Source organism: Cervus elaphus, chromosome 27 (genome assembly GCF_910594005.1).
Source record: "Cervus elaphus chromosome 27, mCerEla1.1, whole genome shotgun sequence".
NCBI lineage: Eukaryota > Metazoa > Chordata > Mammalia > Artiodactyla > Cervidae > Cervus > Cervus elaphus.
In genome coordinates, this window is record NC_057841.1 from 57,134,552 (window position 1) to 57,161,091 (window position 26,540).

Sequence of the window (26,540 nt, forward strand, 5' to 3'; positions counted from 1 at the left end):
AAGACTGTATGTACAACAGTGGTTAACACGTTAGTTGGGAGAGTCTCACAGGGACAGGTTTTGAGTCACAGCTCCAAGCAGTCAGGGGTCAGATCTTCATCCCATAGTATAACCAAAGCACCACATGTGCATCGGAAACCCAAATCAAACAAAAACAGCTCTATCATTCTAAAAGAGATAGAAGAGACAACTAAATACCCCTGTTATCCACACCGTTTCAGAGATTCTGGGGGGAAAAAACCAGCAACAATAAGTCAGCAAGCTACAGCAACTTGGGCGTGTTTCTTTTATTGGACAGGTAGCCTTAACAAAATATTATGCACCATAAGTCATACAAGATGGCAGAGGTAATATTACAAAGTATAACAAAATCACCCAAGTACTTGAGAAGAACATATTTCAATCAATTCCGAGGCTAATTTCATCACATTCTTAGCTATTTCCCTAATTGTTCTGCATAAGGCAAAGCTTCCTTCTTCAGTGTCATTTAGTCTTTGCTGTATATTATAAAAAATAATACATGGATGTTCTTTTTGAAATATTTATAGTGCCGACTTTCTTCTAATTTGGCTTGTCTTTCCTCTAAATTAGTTAAAATCCGTTAACATTTTTCCTGCAAGGAAAATCACTGCCACTGCATATACATAATGTTTAATTGTGAATCTACATAATGAATGTCTGTCATTTACATCATTATCACAGAGGCAAACCTTTAAGGCCCTCAGAGTAATCCTATCGATTTGAAGGACAACTAAAATTAAAAAAAAAAAAAAAAAATAGAGTTCATTTTGGCCCTTTCTGGAAGTATGCACAATTTTAACACATCAAAAATTATCCATCTTCTTTGACCTGAAAAAGTTATTAATTTAGGGCATAAAAATATCTTGATGGTAAACAGGTGCTAAGTAGGTGATGACTCACTTTTACTGAGTGAGAAAGAAATAGAAGGATTTAAAAATAAGTACTCGGTTCAAGGAAAATGAAGTTTTGAAAATGAAAGTGATGTGTAGGTCAGCGATTTCTCAACCTGGCAGGACAGGAGAGGCACCAAACGCACACTGAAGTTAGACGTCTGGATCCCAGCCCAGACCTCCAAACACAGAACAGCTATAGACGCAGCCCGGGCGTCTATATTATGTGATCGGCCCAGAGGTAGCTCAGATGTTCAGGTGAAGATCTACAAGATACGGTCCTATTTCCTTATGGACTTAGGGTGCCACGGGCCATTAATGGCCCCACCATGACCCCAAGCTGAGTCCATTATTCTACAAGCCCTTCTCAAGACTGTAGGGCTTCCATCTGAGCTCCTTTGCGGCTTTGGTTCCAATGAAGGTTATAATTTGCAAAGAAAGAAAACAGGCTTACGGCAATTTTTTTTTTTTAACATCAACTTTTTCTTTTTGGCTGTGTTCAGTCTTTGCTGCTGCTCAGGCTTTCCTTTGTTTCTGCATGGGGCGGGGGGTTACTCTTTATTTGTGGTGTGAGGGCCTCTCGTTGCAGGGTTTCTCTCGTTGTGGAGCATGGGCTCTAGAGCACATGGGCTTCAGCAGTTGTAGCTCCCGGGCTCTAGAGCATGGACTCAGAGGTTATGGCTCATGGGTTTAGCTGCTCCACGTCATCTGGGATCTTCCTGGATCAGGGACTGAACCCACGTCTCCTGCTCTGACAGGCAGACACATTACCACTGAGCCACCAGGGAAGCCCAAGATATACTTTCCCATCAGATACATAAGGACCCTAAGAAACAGTGAGATAAAAGAACATTCACAGTAAATATAGGCCAAGAGGTACCAAAGCTGCTTTCTGGCATTCTCTACCCAGCCCTTGCTTCTACTCTCTCATTAGGAATAGAATAGTTGCAGGCGGGGTTGGCATTGCTTTGTATACAGTTGTCACGTGCATATCAGTCCCCTGCTCAACAAGACGGCAGATTCACCCAATGCTAACATCCCCAGGGAATGAGCTGTTCCCAGGGAAGAAACCAACTAAACCGAACTGGCTCTATCTAAAAGAGGAACATACACCAAAAGAAACATTGATGTAGCTGAGTGAACTCAGGGATGAACTCAAGTCTACCAGCTCTTAGAGACACTCAAATTACACATGAGAATCAAGAGCTCAGAGGAGCTATTCAAACCAGCGTACACCACCCACAGTCCTGATCGAAAGGGTGGCATGGGAGATGACTTCTACCTACAAGATTTTGGCCATGGGAACAAGGACCTGTAGGACAAAACTGTGCAGCAGATGGAAGTTTCTCTGTCTCTCTCCAACAGGCTCAGAAACCACGTCTGAAACATCGCTCCTACCCTGTTCTCAGGTAGCCACTAAAGCAATACCGAAAGGTGGGGACACATGACCACAGCGAAGCCCTCCTCCCAACAGTACTCGCTGGATGAGTGGCTTCAAGCGCTCTGCACACGAAGCAAAGAAAGATACATTCTGGGAAGGAAAATGGAAAGGTCTTGACTTACGAAAGCGAAGAGCAGGGAAAGAGGTGGTCCAGGGGGGACGACTGTCAGAGGGGATGGGAGGTGAGGACACCGCAGGGGCAAAATGCAGAAGCAGGGGGGAAAACGGAAGGGAAAAAAGACCATTTTAAAGTACAGTCTCTCACCTGCCCAAGGCAAGAACATTCTAAATCCCAAAACGGCAGAGGAGGTCAAGAATTCCTAATTTGTGCTCGGGCCGCTGGTAGGGAGTCAAACCAAAGAGTCTGGTTTGGAGTGTCAGGGAGATGAGTGAGCTTCGGGAAAGATCCACTTCGGAGATCTAGGAAAGGAAGTGGGTACCCGCACTGGGGACAACCCAGCACAGCCATCAGACCAGCCAAAAGAGAGGCTGTTCTTCTTCAGACATTCTCCATCAAGAAGCCAGTCAACAGGAAGACCAGGAATGACAGCAAGGCGAAATCAACGACCTTTCTTTACCTCTCCACTTTACAGGAGTGAGAATGCAGTGGCTTCAAAGACCCTAAAGAGCACATCTGTCTTTTTCAATACCATGCTCCAGGATCTAACACACTGCCTGGCACTAAGGAGTATCCAATAAACACTGGCCCAATCAATGGCTCAGAGAATTCTCTAGAAACAATAATAAGGTTCAGTAAACACTTAACAAACACTTAAACATTAAAAACTGGGCAAAGCAGCATAACTCAAAAACAAAACAAAACAAAACTGAGGACTTAAGGGACAGAAAAGATGTCTTGGTTATTCCAAAACAACTTAAGATAAACTTTGTATAGCCAATGAGCTTGTTTCCTTGAAGGGTAAATTTCAAAGAGGCTAGTCTAATGGATTAACTGGATAATACAAACCTTCAAAATTACCTCCAACCATTCTAAGAAACACAGTTAATCAGCTTCTCCATTCTATAACTTTTTCTATACTTTGAGGTGACTGCTGCTAAGCTTTAGGGGTTTTATTAGTTTTCCTTCTCAACCCTTGATCACTGGTTTTGGCAGGATCCTGCTTTTTTTTGTTTTTCTTCATTCTCCCCTGGGAAATTTATGTCTGTTTCTGGCATCTGTCCCCCATCCTCCTTTGTGAACAGTGAGGTGAAAAATTCATTTATTTTTTAGCAGTGTCTCCACTGCCTGTCAATAAATTACCCTTTCTATCTCTCCGAGGCTTGACAAACCACTTTTCAGACCTCCTGTTCTGTAGGTGCTCTCAGAAATAACTCATTATTATTTATCATCATCTCATAGGTAATCTCTCTTCCTTTTTTCCACTCTTAATTTGGGAATATTTTTTGATATTCTTAACATCTTCCTGTAATCATGGCAGTCTCCTCCTCTATAACACTCCATGTCATCTCTGCCTCTTTCTTAATAAATAATTGCTTTGTGCTCTTTAGTTTCTGATCCTGTTAGCCTGATAGTAGGAATATTATTATAGTGTCTTTATTTTTACATAGTATTAACTTTGGAGCATCTACTTACTGAATCGTATCTCTGAATATGCATGCCTTTTCCCACTCTTTCTTTCACTACTTACCCCCTTCTTTTTCTCATTCTGCTTTTATAGCATCTAAAGTTCAAGGCTGACTGTTAACTTGTGTTTCAAGGGACAGAAAGGCTACAGTTCTGCCTACACATCTCCTGTATATTTCAGTGTTTAAGTTAATGGTTCAGATAATATTTGCTATGAAAAACATCGTCTGATGACCAAATCTAGCGCGACAATCGGTTAGGTCTAAACTACTACTTCTGTCACAAATTTGCATCACACCAAATGAGGCTTCCTCACTTTTTCTTTCTCTTCTCTAGTTTGACCACGGACTTGCTGAAACCTCGGCTAGATTATCATCATGCTCTGAAAATACTCTTTAATTCTACACTTCCAATCACACTCTTTGTTTCACATAAAACTTAATCAAGAGGAGTTTCATGTAAGTTTCCACTTGTACATAATGATACACAGCTTAAGCTACATCCAGTACGTATCCCACCACAATTTTTCTTTCTATACCATATCGAGATAAATTGCATTTTATCCACCTCGTTATTTTCCATCATGTCCATATTCTAGTTGTCCTTGCCACTCGATAGGCACAATTTAACTCCTTTTCCACTGCAATTTTTGCAACCTTTAATTATTAGCCAGTATTAGCTTGTATCTGTAATTTCAAGTGACGTCCAGTTCTTCCAAACTAAAAAATTGCTGAAAGAATACCAGGAAATCCCTTGATTTGCTTAGCATATCCATCTAAATGGAATAAACTTCATGCAGTATGTGTATTAAAAATTATTTCTCAAATATAAACTATGCAAAATAAAACAGTCTGAGCTACCTGGGAGATACCAGCTGACAAATACAGTAAAACTGCAAAATAGAAGGATTTTTGCCCCTCCAACATGGAACTAATTGAAGGAGCCAAATAAAAATACTGAGTAATGTAGCCACCAATCAGTAGAAATTCTTCAGCAAGCTACAACATAGTTACATAGTTTGAACTTACATGCTGCCCTTTAATTCAAAATGTGTGTGTGTGTGTGTGTGTGTGTGTGTGTGTGTGTAGTCATACCCATTTTAAATAAGTAGAAATTTGCACAAATATAAAGTGACTTTCCTAGGATCACTAAGAAAGCATGCTGAACCAGTCTAATTGGTAATGCTTTTAAGCACCACATTTAACTAGATTTTCTTACAGCACTAATGTTCCTACACTGACACAACTTAGCAGGCAATGTATTTACAAACTATAACAGCCTGAAAAGAATTAACAATGAACAATGTGCAAGATAGTCAATTACAGGCTTAAACTTTAAACAAGCGCTTACAATGAAAATTAAAAAAAAAAAAAATACTATCTTGGCTATTGGGTCATTTTCCAGGCTACTAACTGCTAAACCACGTGCAGAACGTGCTTCCAATTTAACCATCCAGATTTTCTAAAAAGGCGCTCTGCAGGCAGAATCAAGTTGGTCTTCAATTTGATTTTTAAAACAAGGCAGTTGTACAGAAAACCAATAAGCTTTTGCTCCAGATTATTTGAAGAAGAAAGAAAAGGGGAAGTAGGTTGTATTTTAAAGACCTTAATTTGTCTGTCTATGAAAGCAAAAAATACAACCTTACTTTGGTTTAGAAAAGGGTAGTAGCTGAATAAATTCTACAGCCCCATCACCTTCTGTGAAGCAATAGCTCCAAGTCTTGACACTTTTGAAACAGCATTGGCAATGGTTGCCAAAGCATAAATACTACGCAGGAGGTCAAGATGGCTTTTAAAAGTGACAGAGAAAATTTGAGTGTTTCCTAGCTAATACAAGAACCTCTCAGGTCGTACAAGTAATCAGACACAATGAAAGCTCAAAGTTTCACTCTCAAAATGGCCAGACTTCCAATGGTGTGTGTGTGCTAAATTGCTTCCAACTCTTGGCGATCCTACGGACTGTAGCCAGCTCGGTTCCTCTGTCTATGGGATTCTCCAGGCAAGAATACTGGAGTGAGCTGCCCTGTCCTCCTGCAGGGGAACTTCCCAGACCAGGGATTGAACCTGTGTCTGTTACATCCCCTGCACTGGGAGCTGGGTTCTGTACCACTAACGCCACCAGGGAAGCCCCTTCTAATGGCACTAGATCAAAATCCACACACGAGGAAGTGACCAAAACAGAAGCTAGGTACACAGAAGGGCTTGGAGGGCTTAAAGCTAAAGAAGTCCTACACACTGGTGTGATGAACCAAGATGGGCTGACTTTTCGTGATGAAACATTCATACTTCTCATAGACATGACCAAAAACAGGAAGCCAAAGAATGGTTCGTCCACAAAGAAGTCCACAATCGCAAACAGTGTACTAATGTCCCTGAAGACCTGTCACCATTATGACATTTATTATGAAATCAAGTCAGGTTGACCTAACCTGACCTAGGTTCAGGTCAACCTAGACCTTGTATATAGTTCCACTGCTCATTTATAAAACAAATTGCTAGATGCTAATTCAAAATCACTGCAGATGGTGTTGCAGCCATGAAATTAAAAGACACTTACTCCTTGGAAGGAAAGTTATAACCAACCTAGACAGCATATTAAAAAGCAGAGACATTACTTTGTCAACAAAGGTCCATCTAGTCAAGGCTATGGTTTTTCCAGTAGTCATGGATGGATGTGAGACTATAAAGAAAGCTGAGCGCAGAACTGACGCTTTCGAACTGTGGTGTTGGAGAATACTCTTGAGAGTCCCTTGGACTGCAAAGAGATCCAACCAGTCCATCCTAAAGGAGATCAGTCTTGGGTGTTCATTGGAAGGACTGATGCTGAAGCTGAAACTCCAATGCTTTGGCCACCTGATGCAAAGAGCTGACTCATTTGAAAAGACCCTGATGCTGGGAAAGATTGAGGGCAGGAGGAGAAGGGGACGACAGAGGATGAGATGGTTGGATGGCATCACCGATTCAATGGGTATGAGTTTGGGTGAACTCCGGGATTTGGTGATAGATAGGGAGGCCTGGTGTGCTGCGGTTCAAGGGGTCGCAAAGAGTCGGACACGGCAGAGCGACGGAACTGAACTGAACTGCATCCATCCCCTCTCTCTGAGTATATCCAGCCATCAGATTATCATCTTGCACGACGATCCTGCTCTTCAGCACCTGGGAGTGCACACAGGGCTCTCCAGGGATCTTGTTTGTCAGGAACTCTGTACCTGAAAAGTTGTCATGAGTCTAATTTTCATAGTCTCAATTTAAAGGCATCCTCTGGAAAACTCCCTGTAAAGGAAGTAATACCTCTCAATTTATCTTCACTGTTAACCCAAATATTCATTTAACCTTCTGCATCTATCATCAACATTTAGCTCACCTTGTAATTTTTCGTCTTAATACCAGAGGTAGGTGATGGACGCTTAGTACTTTTGTTCAGGGAATCTTAAGATTTTTGTTATTTGTTAGCTTTCAGTTCTTTTCTCATCAGGCCCAATAAGGTAGCCAGTTAATAATGATCAGCCAACTGCAACTTTATATCCTATTTATCACCTGGTAAATTTGGTAGGTCCCACAACTGAAGAACTGTATTTGCTTCTTCCAGCAGTCACAGAAGAACTATTTGTCTTAAGCCTTCTCTCCAGAGGGCAGAATATTGACAGTAAAGACAAGGATCCACAATTACAGAAATGGTTCTCATTAATTATCCTCAACACAGAAGTGAGGGAACTCGGTGGAAGATTAGGTGGAGTCAGGATTAAGCACAGGAGTGGATGCCGCTTCACATCACACAATACAGGCTCTTGGCTGTATTGGCAGTTTCTGCCCAGAAAACATGGGCAGAGGGCACACTGGCAGACCGAGACCAACAAGAAGTATTTAACGAGTGAGGATTAATATGAAGTCCCATTCTACACAAGGAAGTGGAAAACCTGATTGTAAAGCAACTGATGTTAAAAATATTTCGTAATTTGAGTGGACTGGGAGCTCAATTTCCAATCAATGCCAAAACATGAGTATGTAAGTGAAACCTCAGGCCGCAGCAACACGAAAAATGAAAGCAGACTCACTGCTGACGAACCCAGACTGGGAATACTGAGTGAAGTGTTGGACTCACCACGTGCAGAGGGAAAGAGACCAAGTGAAACACACAGAGGACAGTGACCAGGGACACAAGGTGTGGTTAACCCAGGCTCTGTGATAATGCTACCTGTTTCCCAGCGACACTCTGGGAGGAAGCAAGAATGATCACCGTGGGAAACATGGGGAAAGAGAGAAAAGGCACAGTCCCAGGTAGCTTCAGAAGAGAAAACTCGTGTTCCGAGCTGACAGCGACAAAACCGAGAACCTTCTGAAAGTCACAGCTGTCTCAGTGCGATGAACTGCCGTGTCAGGAGTGGCTTCCCCAATGCGGGGAGTGCCGAGTGCCTCGGCGGCGGAAGGAATACCTGCTGGGGTCCATCCATTTATGCATTACTCAGCCTGTCACTGCGCCAACAACTTTCCTAGGGCTTCCTCCAGAAAGATTCCTATGTTGGGAAGGAAGCCGATGTAAATCTGAAAGCACACAGGAGAGCTCTAAGTTCCACACCACATCTAAGAACCTACGATGTCTTCCCAAACGGCGGATAAATGAATGTTCTGAAGCAAGGTTCAATCCAACCTGTCTTCGTGGAAGAAAGGAAGAGGAAAGCGAGGAAGAGAAGGAAGGAAGGGAGGGAGGGAGGGAGGGAGAAAGGTAGAAGAGGAGGAGGGAGAGAGGATGGGAGGGAAGAAGGAACAAAGAATTTATGAACAGTGTGTTATAGATGAGTGATTAAATGTAACACTGAAATGACTGTGTGATCAAATCAAGAATGACCTAGTTTTCTTAGAGATATCAAGTTTTTATGGGAGATAAAGATGAGATGGATGTATTGTCCCCTTCAACTTAAGTTCTTTAGAAAGCAAAATGATTAATCAGAAAATAGGTTCCCTTTCCCCTCTCTCTGGTAATGGATCCCCTCCCATGACTTCAACTACCAAATATGGAAAACTGTAGGCCAAATCCGCAATCCCCACCAGAACCACAAGTCAATTCACCCACAGATATCTCAAAAATTCATTACCTCCCTAACTGCACTTACCATCTTAATCCCCAATAAACTGCTTCTCCTCTCATAATCCACATCTCAATGAATGATAACACCATCCCCCAGCTGCCCCAAGCCAGACATCAAGCCAAGGATGACTCCTCCCTTATCCATCAGTTACCAAGTCCAGCCATTTCCTTCCATTTAATATTGCTCAAATTCATATCCTCCTCTTCATCCCCATTGTTCCTGATTCAGTCCATTTTCTCATCATTTCCTCCTGGAATTGCTTTAATCACCTCCTGAGTAATCTCCCTGTCTGTCATGTTGCTTCCTATTCACACTGTGGCTAGAGTGATTATCCGAAACCATAAATCAATCAGTTATTCCACTATTTAAAAGCAACCCTTGAATAGTTCACTACATGCTTCAATGATAAACCAGGTTCCTTCCCCTAGCATTCAAAAAAGACTCTTCACGTTTTTTGGAGTGAGGATTCTAACCCAGTTTCCCTGTCATTCCTTCCTCTGTGGACCTTATGGAATTATGTCTCAGTCTTCGGGAGCCTCTTCATTCCAGGTTTCCCATGACATCCTCTAGCCCCTACACGTCTGTCTTTCTCTCACCTGACAATTTACTTTATACCTGGACGGTTCCAACTCATCCGTCAAGAGGGCCCTATCAGCTCAGGCATTATTACTTATAATACAATAAAATTCATATTGATTCAATGACCATGCCCAATGCCCTCCTCTCTTGCCTGCCTGAATCCCAGTGCCAACTAACACTGTAAAAGTTCGCTTTCCCAGCTTCCCTTGCAGCTATGAGTAAATGTCTATTAGAGATTTGAACAATAAGTTGTTAGTAAAATCTTGCTAAAGACCACGTGTTTCTGGGGATGCTTTTCCCCTCCTCCTGAAGGAATGAGATACAATTAGGTATGGACGTTAGTCTAATCTCTGCCTCTCCAACTTCCTATTGTGAACTCTGACATGGTTTCTGGGGCTTAGGAGACATCTTGTGAGAAATGCAAGATGAGAGAAAAAGATGAAGGATTAAAATGAGCATGTTGAGGAGAGCAGAAAGGAAAGATAGCAACACTGATGTTGCTGAATCCACACAGGCAACGCCTACCTCCAGACATCCCCTTAAGTGATGGAAAAAGTCATCTTTGTTTGACTAACCTACTATTATCAGGTATTCCATTAGTTGCAGCTGAGCACACACTTAACTGCTATTGCACCTCAGGGAATTCTTGCCATGTTCTCTACAAGGGAGGCAGTGCAGGGTGGCTCAGAACAAGGGCTTTAGAGCTCAGCAGATAAAAGCTTTGAATCTGGGCTCTGCCACTTACTGCACAACACTGGGCAGGTACTTCCATCTCCCTGATCCTCAACTGCACCCCCCCCCCCCCAAAAAAAAGGCAATGACAATGCCTGAGAAAGAAACAAGATTATAAGCGTAAATTGTTAGTGGATGCCTGGTATTTGATAAGCACCAGAACATCTCAGCCATTATTACGAGGTAGCTGATGGTTGGTATCCCAAATATATAATCCAACAGCACCCTGGGCATATATTGAATACCTCCCTAATTCTGTGACTTGACACCCATCTGAATCCTTACTTAGACTGTGGGCCACGCTGAAAGCAAGAAAAGTAGCACGTCACTCTCAGGTACCTAACAGGAGCCTGCCTGACACAGATTTTCCACAAGTACTTTTTCGATGAATCAATGAATGAACCAAAGGCTAATTTGAGTACTGCAGTTTATCCTTTCATTGGCTTTGAGTATAAATAAAATCTATATGGATGGTTAAAAAAATGCATACACTGAGGACCATATGATTGCAGACATACTGATAACACATGAATATTATTTATCAAGAAGATGATCAACTTTTAAGGCAGTAAGATATTCTGCTTTGCTTTCACAAATATGTGACTTGCTCTTTCCCTCCCTGCTGTAAGGGAGAACTTCTTCCCCATCTAAAAATCCAGAGAGCTAAGATATGAGGTGTCAAAACCACTTGTGACACAACTAAGCCAAAAACAGAATGTGGGATCGAAGTTTTATCTTCTCTACTCCATCCAACTTAGCCTCCAGAAAAAGCTCTCCCTCTGAATATTTACTTGTCAGGAAATTATAAAATGAACAGCTCTCATTGTTTTGCAGAGGGGATGATGACAGGGTGAGAGTGGGTAGCTTCTCTGGCAAATTAACAGTCTCCAAATATAGGGCTTTCCTGATGGCTCATTGGGTGAAGACTCCGCCTGCAACACAGGAGACACAGAAGATGTGGGTTTGATCCCTGGGTCGGGAAGATCCCCTGGCAAAGGGAATGACAACCCACTCCAGTATTCTTGCCTGGAGAATCTCTTGGACAGAGGAGCGTGGCGGGCTACTGTCCAAAGAGTTGCAAAGTGTCAGACACATAGCTTTTCTGGCAAATCAACCGTCCCCAAATATTAGAATGTGCCCAAACATGTTTTCTAAACCGTGTTTTGTCATCTACAGTCAAACACATATAAAACTGTATAGGAATGCTACTTAAATGTGACCACTAAACTAGGTTGCCTTATCACAGTAACCTTGGAAAATCGCCCTTGATGTAAAAACCAGCCCTCCCTTAGTTACTACGATCTTTGCGTGCACTGGGGGCACTCTCTTTTTCCCAAGGGAGGAATACTCCCTCTTAGTAAGGAAAGGTGATCCGCTCTGATAAAACTTTAACAGGTGCTGAAATTTATATATTATATTACAGCCTTACAAGCCTACACTAATTATTAATTATCCACCTAAGTGTACACTGCTTTACACATCCTGCCCCTTAACTAGAGCACTCAGAAAAGCCATTGTACTTTGCCTGACTAACGGACCATATCTTGAACAGCTAAATGGCCTAGCAAATGCAAAGATTTTCCCATATGTACACTTTACAGTGTTAATGTGGATCCACTGCCTATGCAAACCAACTGTGTTTCCACCGCCACATCCTATCTTGAGGAAAGTAGGTAACTGAGGGAGGGCTAGAAATGGACAATCTCAGCAAATTAGAGCCAATTGATGAAGCAGCTTCCTTAGTGTTTGCAAAGAGCATCAGTCTGCGGTTAGAATTGTAGGGGTACTGCGTTCTCTCATTCTGCTCTGCAAACATTTTCAAGAAGTCACATCAAGGCTGCTTTTTATGCTAGAGCAGGTGTGAACTCAATTCCACCCTTAAACTAGTATCAGCTCAGCTGAGAGAACAGCCGTAAATTTTTATTTCAGAACTAAATGAAACTCATGAGGGTATGGGGCAAAATCTCATTAACTATTAAAATGCCTTTAGAAGACTCTGAGCAAGGCTGCTTTCTTTTGTTTTATTTTCAATTTGGTGTTCAGGCGATATCAGTTCAGTTCAGCTGCTCAGTCGCGTCCGACTCTGCGACCCCACGGACTGCAGCACACCAGGCTTCCCTGTCCATCACCAACTCCCGGAGCTACACAGATCTTTAAAACAGACATATTTAGAACCGCCTTCTCTTTGAGGTAACAGAAAAGTTCAGAGCTCTTCCCCCAGAGCACATCTCCATGCGTCAGGTCAGGGGCAGAGTGAGGAGGAGGCCAAGGAAAGCGCCGTGTGCAGTCGCTTCAGTCTCATCTGACTCTGAGACCCCGTGGACCGCAGCCCGCGAGGCTCATCTGTCCACGGACTCCCCAAGCAAGAACACTGAAGGAGGCTGCCATGCCCCCGGCAGGTGATCTGCCCGACCAGGGATCAAACCTGGGTCTCCAGCAGTGCAGGCAGCTTCTTTACCACTGAGCCATGTGGGAAGCCCCAAAAGGAAAAGTAGGAGATCACCAAAAGATGGTCCAGCAAGCTCTCGTTCCGGAAGTCAGCTTCCCCCCTACCTAGTAAGGAGGATGGGCTTCCCAGGTGGCTCAGCGGTCAAACGTCCACCTGCCATACGCAGGAGACACACATTCAGTCCCGCGGTTGGGACGATCCCCTGGAAAAGGAAATGGAAACCCGCTCCAGTATTCTTGCCTGGAGAATCCCATGGACAGAGGAGCCTGGTGGGCTACAGTCCCTGGGGTCGTAAAGAGTCAGACACGACTGAACGACTAAAACAAGGATGCCTAACAGAGGTTACCCACAGTTACTTAAGCAGTCCGCCAAGATATTTAAAACATTTATGTTCACTGCATTTCAATTTCCAAATAACATTTTCAAGATCATCAATAAATAAGAAAAAGGGAAACTATGCAATGAAAGAAAATAAAAACACACACAATATAAAGTATGAATCTTATCCTGTCAAGCCAAGGTTACAGGATTCCCCAAATCTGAGTATCAGGTTCATTTCCAAATGCTCTGAAAGTTTTGAAGGAGACAAGGTCACCAATAAATTTTCCTCCATGATTTGGTACTATCCAATTAAGTACCATAAGTTACACATAAAGAGTTTATGCTTACATCCCAAGCAATCAGATTTGGCTACTGAACTTTTAAGACCATGGCTTGGTCTGAATAGCCAAAGTGAGGAAGAGGCAGGAGCAATTAGTAACCCAATAATTTCAGAGACTCAGGCAGCCATGCCAATGCTGATACTTCAAGGCTAGAAAATCATACTTTGCGATCAGAATGCTCTAAAATTAGCTTTTTATGTGTCCCTTTCTCTCTAATCCTTCGTTCCTTTTGTCTCCCTTTTCTCCACCAAATGTTATCAGATATTACACAGTTTCTATTTTCATTCAGCTTTTAATATGGCCCATGAGGGGGTGGCATTTAATTAATCACTTCCACATTCTGCCAAAACCCACTACGTGAGTCTCAAGTCTGCGTATTACTTTTGCCAAGCTGGTCAGACCCAACGAGCAGAAAAAGAGCCTAGCGAAAATAAGAGGAGGCACCGTGATCACTCACAGCCACTGAATTTAAGGGCCAGGTATTTTTCCTGGTTTTCATTTAAAGCCAGAGCAACGACTCAGATGAGAAATTCCATCAGACCACTAAACACTATGCAATATCACACAGTGGAGAATGGCAAGTTGGGAGTCAAACCAGAGGCCAGCTAAACACAAGCCTTGGTCAGCCCACTGTCCTCCACTGCCCCCATATTCAGGTTGCAGCGAGCTTTCAAAGCTGTAAGAAAGCTTTCCATGTTTTACTTTCAACATCAACAACGTAACCTGCTATATCTTACACCAATTTAAAGCAAAACTCCCTTACAGTTTTTCCTATTAATAAGCACGTGCAAGGAACTGGGGAGTGATTAATACACAAACATCAAGACGATGAGAAATGTTTGGGTTGTATCTATTAGGTGCCTGGGGATACATTTAATTCAGTCCCATCTATGTTTCATACCTTTTGCCACTGTTGGTCCCGGGGCTTGATATTCTGCAAGAAGAAATAAAATAAGATCCCCTGAGTATCTCTTTCTATTCAAAATTCACACACACTTCCTTAGGAAGATTCAGAATGCCTTGGGAGTGAAGAGAATGAGAGAATGATGGCATATACACAGGCAACATTCTCTGCCAAGCTTCTCTGGAGACGAATGAACTGCATCGGAAGACTATCCCCAACATATTCCCCAGAACCTAGAAGGTGCATGTGACAGCATTTCCTTGATGAAAAGTGTCCTACCCAGTGGTTACTCGAAATGCAGATGACCTACAATGCAGGTGAAGAAATCTCACCTTGTCAGCACCTTTAACCAAAATCCACAGAAAGGTGCCTTCCACCTTACGCAACAATGCAACTTGAGAACATTTAAGCTGGAGAGAAAAATGGCTGGAGGCAAATATGTCCTCAAGGGGCGTATCTGTATTCAACGAAGTTGTCCCCAAAGAGGCACTTATTTTATAGGATTACTGGTTTTTGTGGAATGGCTGAAAAAAAAAAATCTTTATTTTGGTCTTGCTGTCTTCAGAACTGAACATGCAATACTATCTCCAACCGTTCTTGCCCTCGGTTCCAATCTCATTAGAAAGTAAAGGTATTTTCAAATTGCCATCACCCAAGACCCAAGGTCTATAGAATTTTCAACTAATTAAAGACATTAAGTGACCTTCCCTGGTGGCTCAGAGGGTAAAGACTCTGCCTGCAGTGTGGAAAATCCAGGTTCGATCCCTGGGTCAGGAAGATCTCCTGGAGAAGGAAATGGCAACCCACTCCAGTATCCTTGCCTAGAAAATTCCATGGACGGAGGAGCCTGCCAGGCTTACAGTCCATGGGGTCGCAAAGAGTTGGACACAACTGAGCGACATCACTTGATCCCTGATCCCTGAGGGCCATTAAGTGACAGAGTACCACTATGCAGTTGTGCAATGGTCTAAGATGGCAGCAGAGGGGTTGCTGCAAAGCATATCCCATCACTGTGTGGCTCACAGTGAAGCTGAACCAAGTGTGACCATCCTGGCCTTAGAAACGAGAAAGTCGGTGATCACAAGAAGTTCAGGCAAAGTCCCATCACCAGGAAGCGGAACAGCCAGGATGAAGGCTGCAGCGCCCCCCGAGCCCAGCCCACTACTCCACGGGGCCTCTAAAGACGCCAGCGCTTCCAACGGAGCTCCTCTGCAGTTTTGGTCCTAATGAAGGTTATCATAGGAACAAAGAAAATAGGCTACAGTAACTTTTGAACATAAACTTTTTTCTTTTTTTGGCTGGGCTGGGTCTTGGTTGCTTGCTTTTCTCTGCTTGTAGCAAGCAGAGGCTCCTCTCTAGTTGCGGTGAATGGGCTTCTCGTTGCGGTGGCTTCTTTTGTTGCTGGGCTCAAGATCCAGGGCTCGAGGGTTTCAGGAGCTGCGGCTGCCGGGCTCTAGAGCATAGGTTCAGGAGCCGTGGTGCACCAGCTTTGTGGCTCCACGGCACGTGGGATCATCCCAGATCAGGGACTGAACCCACGTCTCCTGCATTGGCAGGTGGATTCTTTACCACTGAGCCAACAGGCAAGCCCAAGGCTTACAGTATTTTTTTAAAAATGAAGGTCAATATCGCACTTAAGGCAGGCGCACAACTTCTAAGGACAGGAGGTTAAAAGACTCTGAAAATGACTGCTGTTTCTCCTGGAGCTGAGGGGTGATGAGAGGTTTGCCGGGTGTCTGATCTTCCACCCAAGGAACCAGTCAACTGTTCACTCTTGGCTACTGCTGTCCCAGGCCTATTTTCAGTGGCAAGCTTAGGCAAAACTCAAAGTAATGCTTTTCCAGTGAAACACTTGAGAGAAAAATTTTGTACTAAGGGAAAACAGCCCTGTTTATTCCACATCCTGCTTTCCTTTCATGATGGACAGCCCCTTCCCCTGCCCACGTTCTCATTAGCCTGATTCCCGCCATGACTGTGATCAGCGGAGGTGGGAAACCTTTGGTCAAAAGTTGGATCCAGCTCTCACCACAATTTCATGCAGTCTTGGCATGCTGGCCAAGATTAAATGTCTTTTGGCTGCTCCTAATCCTCCACATTAAAGATCAACAAATACAACTGTGTACATATTAAAAAAAAAAAAAAAAGAGAGGCTCTTTGCCCTCAGCGGCAGGCATCCCTGTGTGAGAGCTCCGTGGCGACACGGCAGGTGGCTGGAGGGAAGCTCCCGGGAGCCTGTTTGGCAGTGGCCCAGGAGAACGATCTCTGTCTGTCACTCAGTGACACGGCCCCGGACCTTGATGCTCCAGGATGCCAAGCCCACTCTGAGCAGCGACCGCAGGAGACTGTGGGAATGGGCACTGCCCCTGGGCTCTGCCAGAGACCACCAAGGGGAATGGAGGAAAGGCTGAAGGGGGAGGCCATAGGCGGCTGGCTGCATGACCAGGAAGCTCTGGACAGCCTGGCGGGAATTCAAGCCGGAGACCTAAGAAGGAAGGCTCTGGATGGTGATGCTATAAAGCCCTTTACTCTGGTTAGTTGTTGCCCTGATCAAGAGATGAGGACAAGGAAAGCACAAGCCTTGGTGATGAAATGACCTCAACTCCTCCTCCCCGTGTGCGACTCTCCTGCCGCCGTTTTCCCACTGTCTTCCCTTCAGAATTCTTTTTCCGTTCCATGTCTCTTTGTCATTCTCTCTCATCTGCTGACCGGAATTCAGAGTCAAGACCCATTTTCATATTTTGCTTCTCACAAGAAAGCTGGAGCCTTGGTTCTTTATTTCAAAGCTGCCAAGTTGAAAATTACAGATTCTTCTCCTAAAAGAAGCTAAATAAACCCTATAAATTGGCTAAGCATTCTCAGCTCCTTTCCCTCTTGTCTCATCCCATCGAACAGGCTGGTGAAGCAACGGTATAACCTCCCACCCCTTCTAAACTCTGCAGCTGGAGATGGCCATGGATGCAAGAGAGGCAGGGAGATCACATGGGCGGGCTCATCTTTCCCTTCTCCTTGCTGCATCTAACCCAAACCTGACTTCTGAGACTGTGACAGTCATCTTGAGACAATGAGGGAAAGGACAAAGAAATCACAGACACACAAGCCTAGACTTCAATGAACCGTAAACCAAACCTAGCCATGGTCCACCACCAGACTTCTAATATGAGAAAAATTATCCATAAGCCACCATTAGTCATAGTTTCCATTCCCTTCAAGAAAAGCAAGCCTACAGACACAAACCGCTTTTTCCCTGAACCTGACTCTAAAACTATTTATTTTCTCTTAGGGTCAAGAACTTTCTATGTGAGAAATCTCTCTCTGATATGTAGAAGACCTACACTTTTCTATGAACTATAGTTTTCAATTAACGTTTTTCTGGTATCAGTTCTTCTAAAGTTTAAAAAAGCCTGGTTTGGTCCACCTAGCCTGACTATAAAGTGTTTGATTAGCACAGCATTGCTATGTCGCACCACAGAGCAGGCAGCCTAATGGAAAGGAAACAAGACTAATGAAAGAGGAACAGAAATGGTTATTGACTGGACAAGAGGAAACAAGTCACCTTATCTGAATGCTGGAGACACACAACTCCTTTCAGTGGCCTTTCAAAAAATATTGATTTTACTTATTTCCTTTCATAAATAATCTGTGGTGTGTTTCTTGAAAACTGAAATCTACAATACTGTAACATGGTCTCTTTCCTGATATTCTGGACAGTCAAGGACACAGAACTACAGAATGAATTTCTAGATGACTGCCTCTGGCTTAAGGTTTTCTTCCTGACAGAGTAACATGTAGGCCTGACTTTAATTTATGGGCTTTTCATTTAGGGGTTAGACCCAAATATCTGATTTCCCTGATTGATTCATGAATGAACCCCTTCAAGAGCCATTTACTGAGATCCTACAACTCTGTGCCAAGCACTGGCCCAGCATAATACTTTTCTCCTGGTGATGTAACTTAATGAGTTATTATTTTATCCCTATTCGACCCAACCCCTTACCTACAGTTTGGAATGAGCTGAGGTAGAAAAGAAATATCCATGAATCAGGCTCTAAAGAATTACATTTGGAAAACACATCACTAGTAAAGTTACTTGAAGGTATCACAAAATAGAGATGAATGGATTAGACAGGATGATAAAACATCTCTAAACATAAAATATAGTATAAGCAGAAAATGGCATACCTAAAAGATCAATGGAACATCAGATGAGAAAATTACCTCAGAGATCATCTAAAGGCTTGCTCCCCCAACTCAGTTTAAAGGTATAAAAAAGATCTGACCTGACGACCCACAGACAGTTGTAGCAAAAGAGAGTAGAAAAGTCAGTTCTCTGGCTCCTAGCCTCTATCAAAATCAGAATTAACTATATCATTGGAGATAACACTAAAAGAATCTTATTTGTTAACACTTCATGAAGACATTTTAAATTAACATTAAAAAAAGAAAACTCCCAAACAACGCTGACAAGAAATAAGACCGTTATTAAACATTTCTTCTCTCAGAAATTGCTTGCTACCACATTATCGGTCTAACAGCTAACAGACAATATCAAGATAACCTCGAGCTAAAAAGTGTCATTAAAAAAAGAAGACGTCAAAAATGCACAGACCTCCCTAACTGAAGAACTTGTAGCCAACCCGCTATCACTATTAAACTTCAGAACAATTTAAAAGCGAACTAAAACGTTCAGAGCTGACATGTACATTCACAATTTCCTTTTCACAAAATTACGAAAGTATTATTTGACCTCTGGCACTTCAAACATCAAATAACAGTCATTTTTGTCCAGGTTTTGTTATTTTCAAATATTTACATTCCAACATGGGAAGGAAAAAACCCACTGAACCAAGTGGTCAAGTAAAATCTTACCCATGCTTTCAAAAAACAGTGTTTCTTTGTGGTCATTCTTTTCTTTCGTACTTTAAAGTTTTCAAAACTGTTTTCCTCATAAGAGCCTCTTCATTGGGTATTTCCAGTTTTACAATGAAAAGAAAAACTCCCTCTATTAACATGTACTCACATTCTCCGTTTTACAAGAAGACTGTGCCACTGGCCTCTGCCACTGGGATTTGAAAGCGCTCACAACACTTCACCTTTATGCTGGGCTAAACTCAGGGTAGCCATAAACACTTTGAAGTAATACAAACCTAAATATTCCTGCTCGGCAAATGGAGCAGTGGAAGCGAATTCTAATGAGCCAGCAGCTGCCACAATATGACCACAGTAACCAAATCAAAATATCAACCGCTAACCCAGATGAGACTCAAAGGTCATCCTGTAAGCCAGCAGCTCTCCGCAGTTCTGCCCGAACCACAGTCTAATCCTGCAGTAAAATGTTTCACTGAGCTAGTTCAGAAACCAGTTACTCTACAGTGGGAAATTATTCTGTGCACTGGTGGAGTACCACGAGTGGGACAAGAACCAAATACCACAATAAGGAAACCGAACCATTCACAAGGGGACATGTAAAAACGCAGCCGCTGATGTCGAACTAAGCTGCACCCAACCATACCCAAGTATCACTTCTCACATCCTTCAGTTACCAGTGCATGTCTATAACCTTACTGGCATCTTTTTCTCACTCAAACAATCTGGTTTTCAATTAAAGCTCTGGAACAAAAGAAGGAAAACACATGCTTAGGTCCTTCCTCGGATCAAAAAGTTGTGGCTAGAAAATATATTGTCTCCCATTGTAAAAAAAAAAAAAAAAGAAAAAATTGGGCAATTACCTGCAAAAGTTTTAATGTTTGGCAAACACAAGAAACAAACAGGAATGATTTTAAAAATCCACAGTCTTTGCATAGAGTTCTTGCCAGGATTTTCCAACTATTCCTTAACATATAATCCTCTTAAAAACACAAGGCTCAGTGCCATGGTCCCTTTGACCCATTAGCGTATTCTGAAAGCTACCCACTGACCACCTGTAAAGGTTTCATCAAACTGTTTAAATACAGACAGCAAAGGAGGGGAGAGTGCACCCTGACAAACGAAGTGTCATTATTAATTCTTCGAGCACAATAGCTGCATGTGTGTGCGTGTGTGCACGTGAACATGTGCTTGCATGCAAGTGCACTTGTGTCCATTTGTTTATTTTTAGTTTAGGCATTCAAACAATCAAGTAAGGCATTGTATTCAAATATGCAAACTTATTTCTAAAGGAGGTAAATTAACATAAACACTACTGCTCTTATAAGTTATATACCATTTTGCATAAATTTGAAATACACAAATAAATTAAGTTTTTGTATTCTGGTATCAGAGGTAAGTATTAGATTACAAAAACAAACATTTATGCAAAATCATTCATGTGAAGTCAAAGAGTTCAAACTTTTAATAAAGCATTTTGTTACCTTAAAAGAGTTTATAGCAAATGTTAGCAATGCCTGCATCATTTCTTCAAAATACTGTACTGCCGTAAGAACAAAATGTAGAATAATAAGTTGCTACCCAAAGAAAAGAGTGCTTCAGTATTTTTTTCTTTCTCTGCAATAAAATAAAACCTAAGTGAACAGTTTACCAAAAAGAAATAGGTCATCTGCAGTTAATAACTCTTTCCCGTAAAATTAGTGTCACTTATTTCTGTAGCAGACGCCTAATTCAGTCACAGACTTGATTGATTTGACAATAGAGAATCTGGTCCAATAAAGTGGCTGATTTATTTCCGATGCTATAGCTTTTACCCTAATGTGACATCAGAGCAGAATGAAATCTTTGACAGGTAAAGAAATCCTTTACAGTTTTTCATGAAAACCAAAGCTTCTGAAAGTGGATAGTGGATTGTTGTCCAAAACTTAAAGTCTAATATCTTCTTCTGGTAGAACGAAAACTTCCACAAACACTGTAACACAGAATATGGATTTGGACACAAAGAGTAGTTTAGAATATACTATATATGCTGTAAATTCAAATTGCTGGCTATGCGAATAGGTCTTATTTCATCTTTGTGTTCGTTTGTAAACTGGTTGTCTTTAATTTTTTGAAAACAATCTAGCTTCTCTTTGTAAAGGTACAGCAAAGCACCAAGCATGGCTCATTTCAAAAGTGGTTTCATTTTAAATCAACAGCAGCTTGGGCAAAATCAATGAGCATCTTTGTTCCCTGAGTCTAGCCCTGAGATACTCAAGCCAATCAAGAAGGCATTTGGGATGTAAGAAATTATCCGGGGGTGGGGGGCAGTTAATGCAGCATCCTAGCAAGTTCTCTAAAAATATTTTTAATTCCTTTCCAAAGTAAAAATGCGAGGAATTTCATAATAGTTTAAATGCCTTTTTCTCTCTTCTTTTATTTTTTTTGCACACTGCACCATGCCCTCTCTCTCTGAGGGCAACTCCTCTGACCCTAGTCTGACACTGCACCGTTAATGTCAGATAAACCATTTAGCCCAAGCACAATTCTTTTCTGTGCAAAAATCTGCTTGAGGTGGAAAATGTAGCAGTTTGTAAACAATAAAGAGCCATGTTTCAGACCAGACAGCTTATCTAACAGAGAAGTCCTTTCATGGGGAACAGTGGGTGGGAGCCTCCGGACATAGTAGCATTTCCTACCACAATGCAGGAGACTGTCTTGGCCTCCATATTTAAGGGTTTAATGGGAAGGAGGGCAGACGGGGTAAAGAACACAGCTGACATGGACTTTCAGCTTAAACAACAACTAAGTGAAGAGAGTCAGCTCTCTGAGCTCCGGCTGTGGACGCTCAGCCCACTTATATTTCAAATACTATTTGAACTGGAAAAAAAAAACAACGAATTTGGTTTGTAAAACAGCTGCCCAAGAGGACGCACAAACAAGAATGATTCTTTGCTATCTTTGTATTGCTTGGTGTCTTCTGTAATATTAATTTATCAACTTGTTATTTAGGAAAACATTTTTTCATGGACATAATATAAACTTCTAAATATGAGTAGTAATTTATTTATCCCATTTTATCCCCATCGGAGGATAGTTTTAGAATTCTTCAGGACAATTCTCTAAAATACTCGTTAGGTGTTACTTTTCAAGATGATTATTTTCAAGTTAATCTTTTACTTTATGAAGTTGGATAAGGATAAATAGAGAAAGGATAGTGTTAGAATTTAAAATTACTGCTATTGTCATTGAAGAATGTAACGTTCTTTCAAATATAAGGTGACAAACATGTCTAATCACCTGCATCTGCCTATCCTGGAAACAGGAAACACTGCATCTCATCATGACTCATTTTAAAAAGCTAGGATTTTGGCTTTAGCTACAGAGTTAAAACATAAAAGTTACTATTTTAAATTTAAAAAAATAAGAAAATATAAGAACAACCCATGGTCAAATACAGCTTTGAGATCCTGATTCTCAAAGTTGGGATGACATTTAATCACCCATTAAAAATAAATTCCTAGTATTTCTCTGCTTTGACTACTGTGCATTTAATACCTGAAGTCCCTGTAGACGGATTTGACAGTGATTTCTGAAAAGATGACTCATACTCAAGAGTGATCTACACCTTAAATAACAAGTATAGGGATGAATTGAGGGAGGAGCATTAAAACATACACTCTATCACATGTAAAATTAAATAGGCAGTGGGTATTTGCTGTATGACGCAGGGAGCTCAAACCCCAGGGCTCTGTGACGACCTAGAGGGGTGGGATGGGGTGGGAGGTGGGGAGAAGGTTAAAAGAGGAAGAGGATGTATGTATACCTAAGGCTGATTCATGTTCATATGTGGCAGAAACCAACACAATATTGTAAAGCAATTATCCTCCCATTAAAAATAAATTTAAAAAATTATAAATAATAGAACAAAGTTAACATTAATTTACAAAAGCAAGTATAGTGACCAAGGCTTAAAAATTAGGACATTCCTCAGAAGCATCTGCAATTATGGTTTCGGAATGATATATGTATGGCTGCATGTCTTCCTTGGAGTACAGTTCAACAGCTTCTGCCAAGAAATTTAACCTCATTTATTGATGGATTCGCAACAGGATTTGGCCAAGTTGAGAGATTTACTAATATTGTTAACGCTCACATTTATTAGAACAAAGATATTTTTTCCCCAATCAAAACTAAAGTAACCAGCTATTGGGACCTTTTAAGTCATTATAAATTGTCATTTCATTGCTCAAGATGCTGCTTTTTTGTTGTTGTTAAATCCCTACAGGTAGTCAAAGCAGAAAAAATATGCTAAGAATTCCAACAGAAAAGACGCTGGAAACACAAAGCCTGTCTCAAAGTACACGTAGGTCACTTCATGAAGCAGGATGGGGACCTCCTAGGTCATTAGCACTAAAGTTCACACCTTGATAAATACACAACCAGACTTTACAATTCAACTTGAACATGCTACTTTGATTTAAGCACACATAAACCTATTATTACAGGAATTTCCATGACCCCTTTCATAAAAGTTCAAGCTAACACAGACTTTATCTCATTCCCACCTGATAGACTCAATGATATTATATATTTAAATATTCACCATTTTCACTTCATCAGCCTTAACCCTGGAAAACTACTGCTGCAACGATGAATTGGGAGAAGTGCTTTACATTTAAGGAACACAAATTTTCCACGTAGATTCAATATCACTGAAATTAGGTAATTCCACACAGTTGTAAAACTTAGTCCTGTATGCACTATTACCAAGCAAAGACCATCAATATTTTTCTGCAATTTAAAATTACTTTAGTGAACTAGCTAAATAGCTAAGTTCTTAAAAATAGAATCTGTGTCTGGGCTTGTATTCTACCTTTGATGGTAAAACATAAGCATTCCAAAAACTCATGTTAATTTAAAATTAGTCTTACTTTGTATTCTGGAATTGACAAAAGGTGGAGAGAGATTGTCATGTGACCCAAGGTCCCTGCTGGTCATGTGGTCATAGGGAGTCCCATCTCCATAGTTCTGTAAATAAAATAACAGTGTAAGTTTAAATTTGCCATGAATCAATCAGCACCCAAGTCTGACTACTGACACCTCTCTGACCCAAAGAAATTGGAGCCCACCATTCTCACCCCAGCACCTTATTATAAGAAAGCTGCATCTTCCCAGGTACCGTGTATAAGAAGGGCTCTGAAATTTGCAGAGTTCATATTTTCCCCGAAATCATAGTGAAACTTGGGGGAATAATAATAGTGGAGCCATCTGCATTAAGATATTATGATCAAATGAAATAATGCAAGTAAAGCACCTGATACCTATAAAATATACTGTAAATAGTAATTATTATTTTGATAAGCCCACATTATTTTTTTTAAAAAGAGAGCAAAATGTGCTATGGGAAAGTTATTCATAACCTGCAATGAACTGCCTTTGGAAGGCAAAGGTAGGACCTTGTAAACAGCAGCATTTGGTTTTAAGATATTGAAATTTCAGTGTTTTGTTATAGATGTTATTGTGGTTGTAAAAGAATTGGATCATTCCATTAGAAACCAGCTACATAAGAATGTTAAAATTATTACAACAGGACTGTAAATGAATATCAGAATTTAAGCATAAATTCTGGATTTGGACAAAGTATGCCACAAAAAAACAGTTTTAAAGCAGACGCTAATCTTTGGAAATTTGTAATTACTATGATCATCTCATGATTTAAAGGAGAATTTTAACTTAAAATAAGGTTTTTAAACTGCCCAATCACTTGTTTTTAATGGAGGAGTTAGATAACATACAGGAAAGAGTTAAAATCATCTAAATCATAGGGTTCAAATTTTAGGTTACTAAGGTACATAAAGTGACCAGAAAGGAAAAAAAAAAAAATGTCATGCTGCTCAGCTGGCTGCACTGTCCATAAAGACTAAGTCAAATTTACTCAGAGGTGTCAGTTGGTATGTTAGCCAAAGGGCAGAATCCGCCCCCATGAAAAGGATGGATACTGTATGAAAAATGAAAACACACATCCCTTCACTAAAGAAGTGACAGGAACTACCCCATTTTTCAACCGCCATTCCTCAGATATAAAAAAGCTAACTTGAACGATACTGCAATGGGATGCTGCCGGTACATCAGGGCCTAAGAGGATGTCACATTTTAAATATCTATCGTTGCTCTTACACTCACTCGTTCTATACCAGACATTGGTATACTAATTATCATTTATTCAGTATCCTCACCCTACAGAGTTATTAAGAGCTTAATATACATTATCTAATTTAAAACCCAGCACAGTGTCTCAAGATGACTGGAAATATCACCACTTGAAGATGAGAAAAGAGAGACACCTGGCCCCTGGCTGTCTGATACAAGCCAGCCACAATAAGCTGTCTCATGCCAGCTCACTGCATTTAAAAAATACAAATTACAAATATTGAGTCAAAGTTATCCACTAATGAATTCCCTGGAAAAAAAAAAAAAAAAAGGCCAGGCGATTCATGAAAACCAAATAAAAGTCAGGACGATCCTAAATGAACCTCCCTCTCAGAAGACCAATTAAAAGAACTACATGTTGTATTAAAATGAGAAAGCATAAGACATTAAGTTCATGCGAATGAACTCAACAATAAGAGGGACATTCTGTCGTCTCCTACACTTGCTGTCAAGGGGAATGGATTGATTCCTGCAAGTGAGGACTGTAATGTGAGGAGGAGGAAAGATTTCCTCAACCCATCCATATAATGCAGGAGAATCTGAAACTCGACAGCTGGTGCAAAGTCTGAGCGAAGTTCCTGGTAAGCCTAGAGCTCTGGCTGTACCGAGACCAGCGCATGAGCCCCAAGGCCAAAGAACAGGTGGAAATGGCCAACACGGCTTGCTGAGATGGCCTCCTTCGGACAGCTTGATTACCTTCCTTACCTATTGTGCCAAAGTACAGACCACCCTCCACCCCAAATGCGTCCCCCGCTCCCCGGCCCTGCAGGGCGTTTCATCTATCTACACAGCTGCTGGGGGGAGGGGCAGCTCTTTTGTGTGGTCTATGTCTACTTTTAATCTGGAGTTATATGTATTATTATAAAAAATGATAGGGATTTCAGGAGGCCTAGCGATGAGTCCATTAAAGACAGATTATATATATAAAATCGTTCACATTTGAGTTAGAAGGAACAGGAAAGATGCTCTGATTCAACTTCTTCATTTTAGAAAGTAGCAGTATGAGGCCCAAGGAAGTGAGATGACACACCCAAGGTCATACATATACAAAGACACGCATGGCCTAACCACCCCACTCACACCATGCCATGGTCTTCCCATGACACCCTAACAACCTAAAACCTTGAAGAGGAGTA

The 26,540-nt window shown here is 41.4% G+C and overlaps 1 protein-coding gene across 18 annotated transcripts in view; it reads right to left on the bottom strand.

The window, feature by feature from the left end:
• The window catches only part of TCF4 (transcription factor 4), a 377,984-nt gene that overhangs the window by 220,615 nt on the left and 130,829 nt on the right, over window positions 1-26,540 (bottom strand). For 9 of the 18 annotated variants that reach the window (XM_043888697.1, XM_043888711.1, XM_043888702.1 and 6 more), the window contains 2 exons: window positions 24,126-24,222; window positions 14,347-14,379 (listed from right to left, as the gene is read on the bottom strand). In XM_043888697.1, the coding sequence (XP_043744632.1) occupies window positions 14,347-14,379; window positions 24,126-24,222 (130 nt within the window). The remainder of the gene's footprint in view (window positions 1-14,346; window positions 14,380-24,125; window positions 24,223-26,540) is intronic. The other 9 variants (XM_043888713.1, XM_043888712.1, XM_043888723.1 and 6 more) reach the window with 1 other exon arrangement.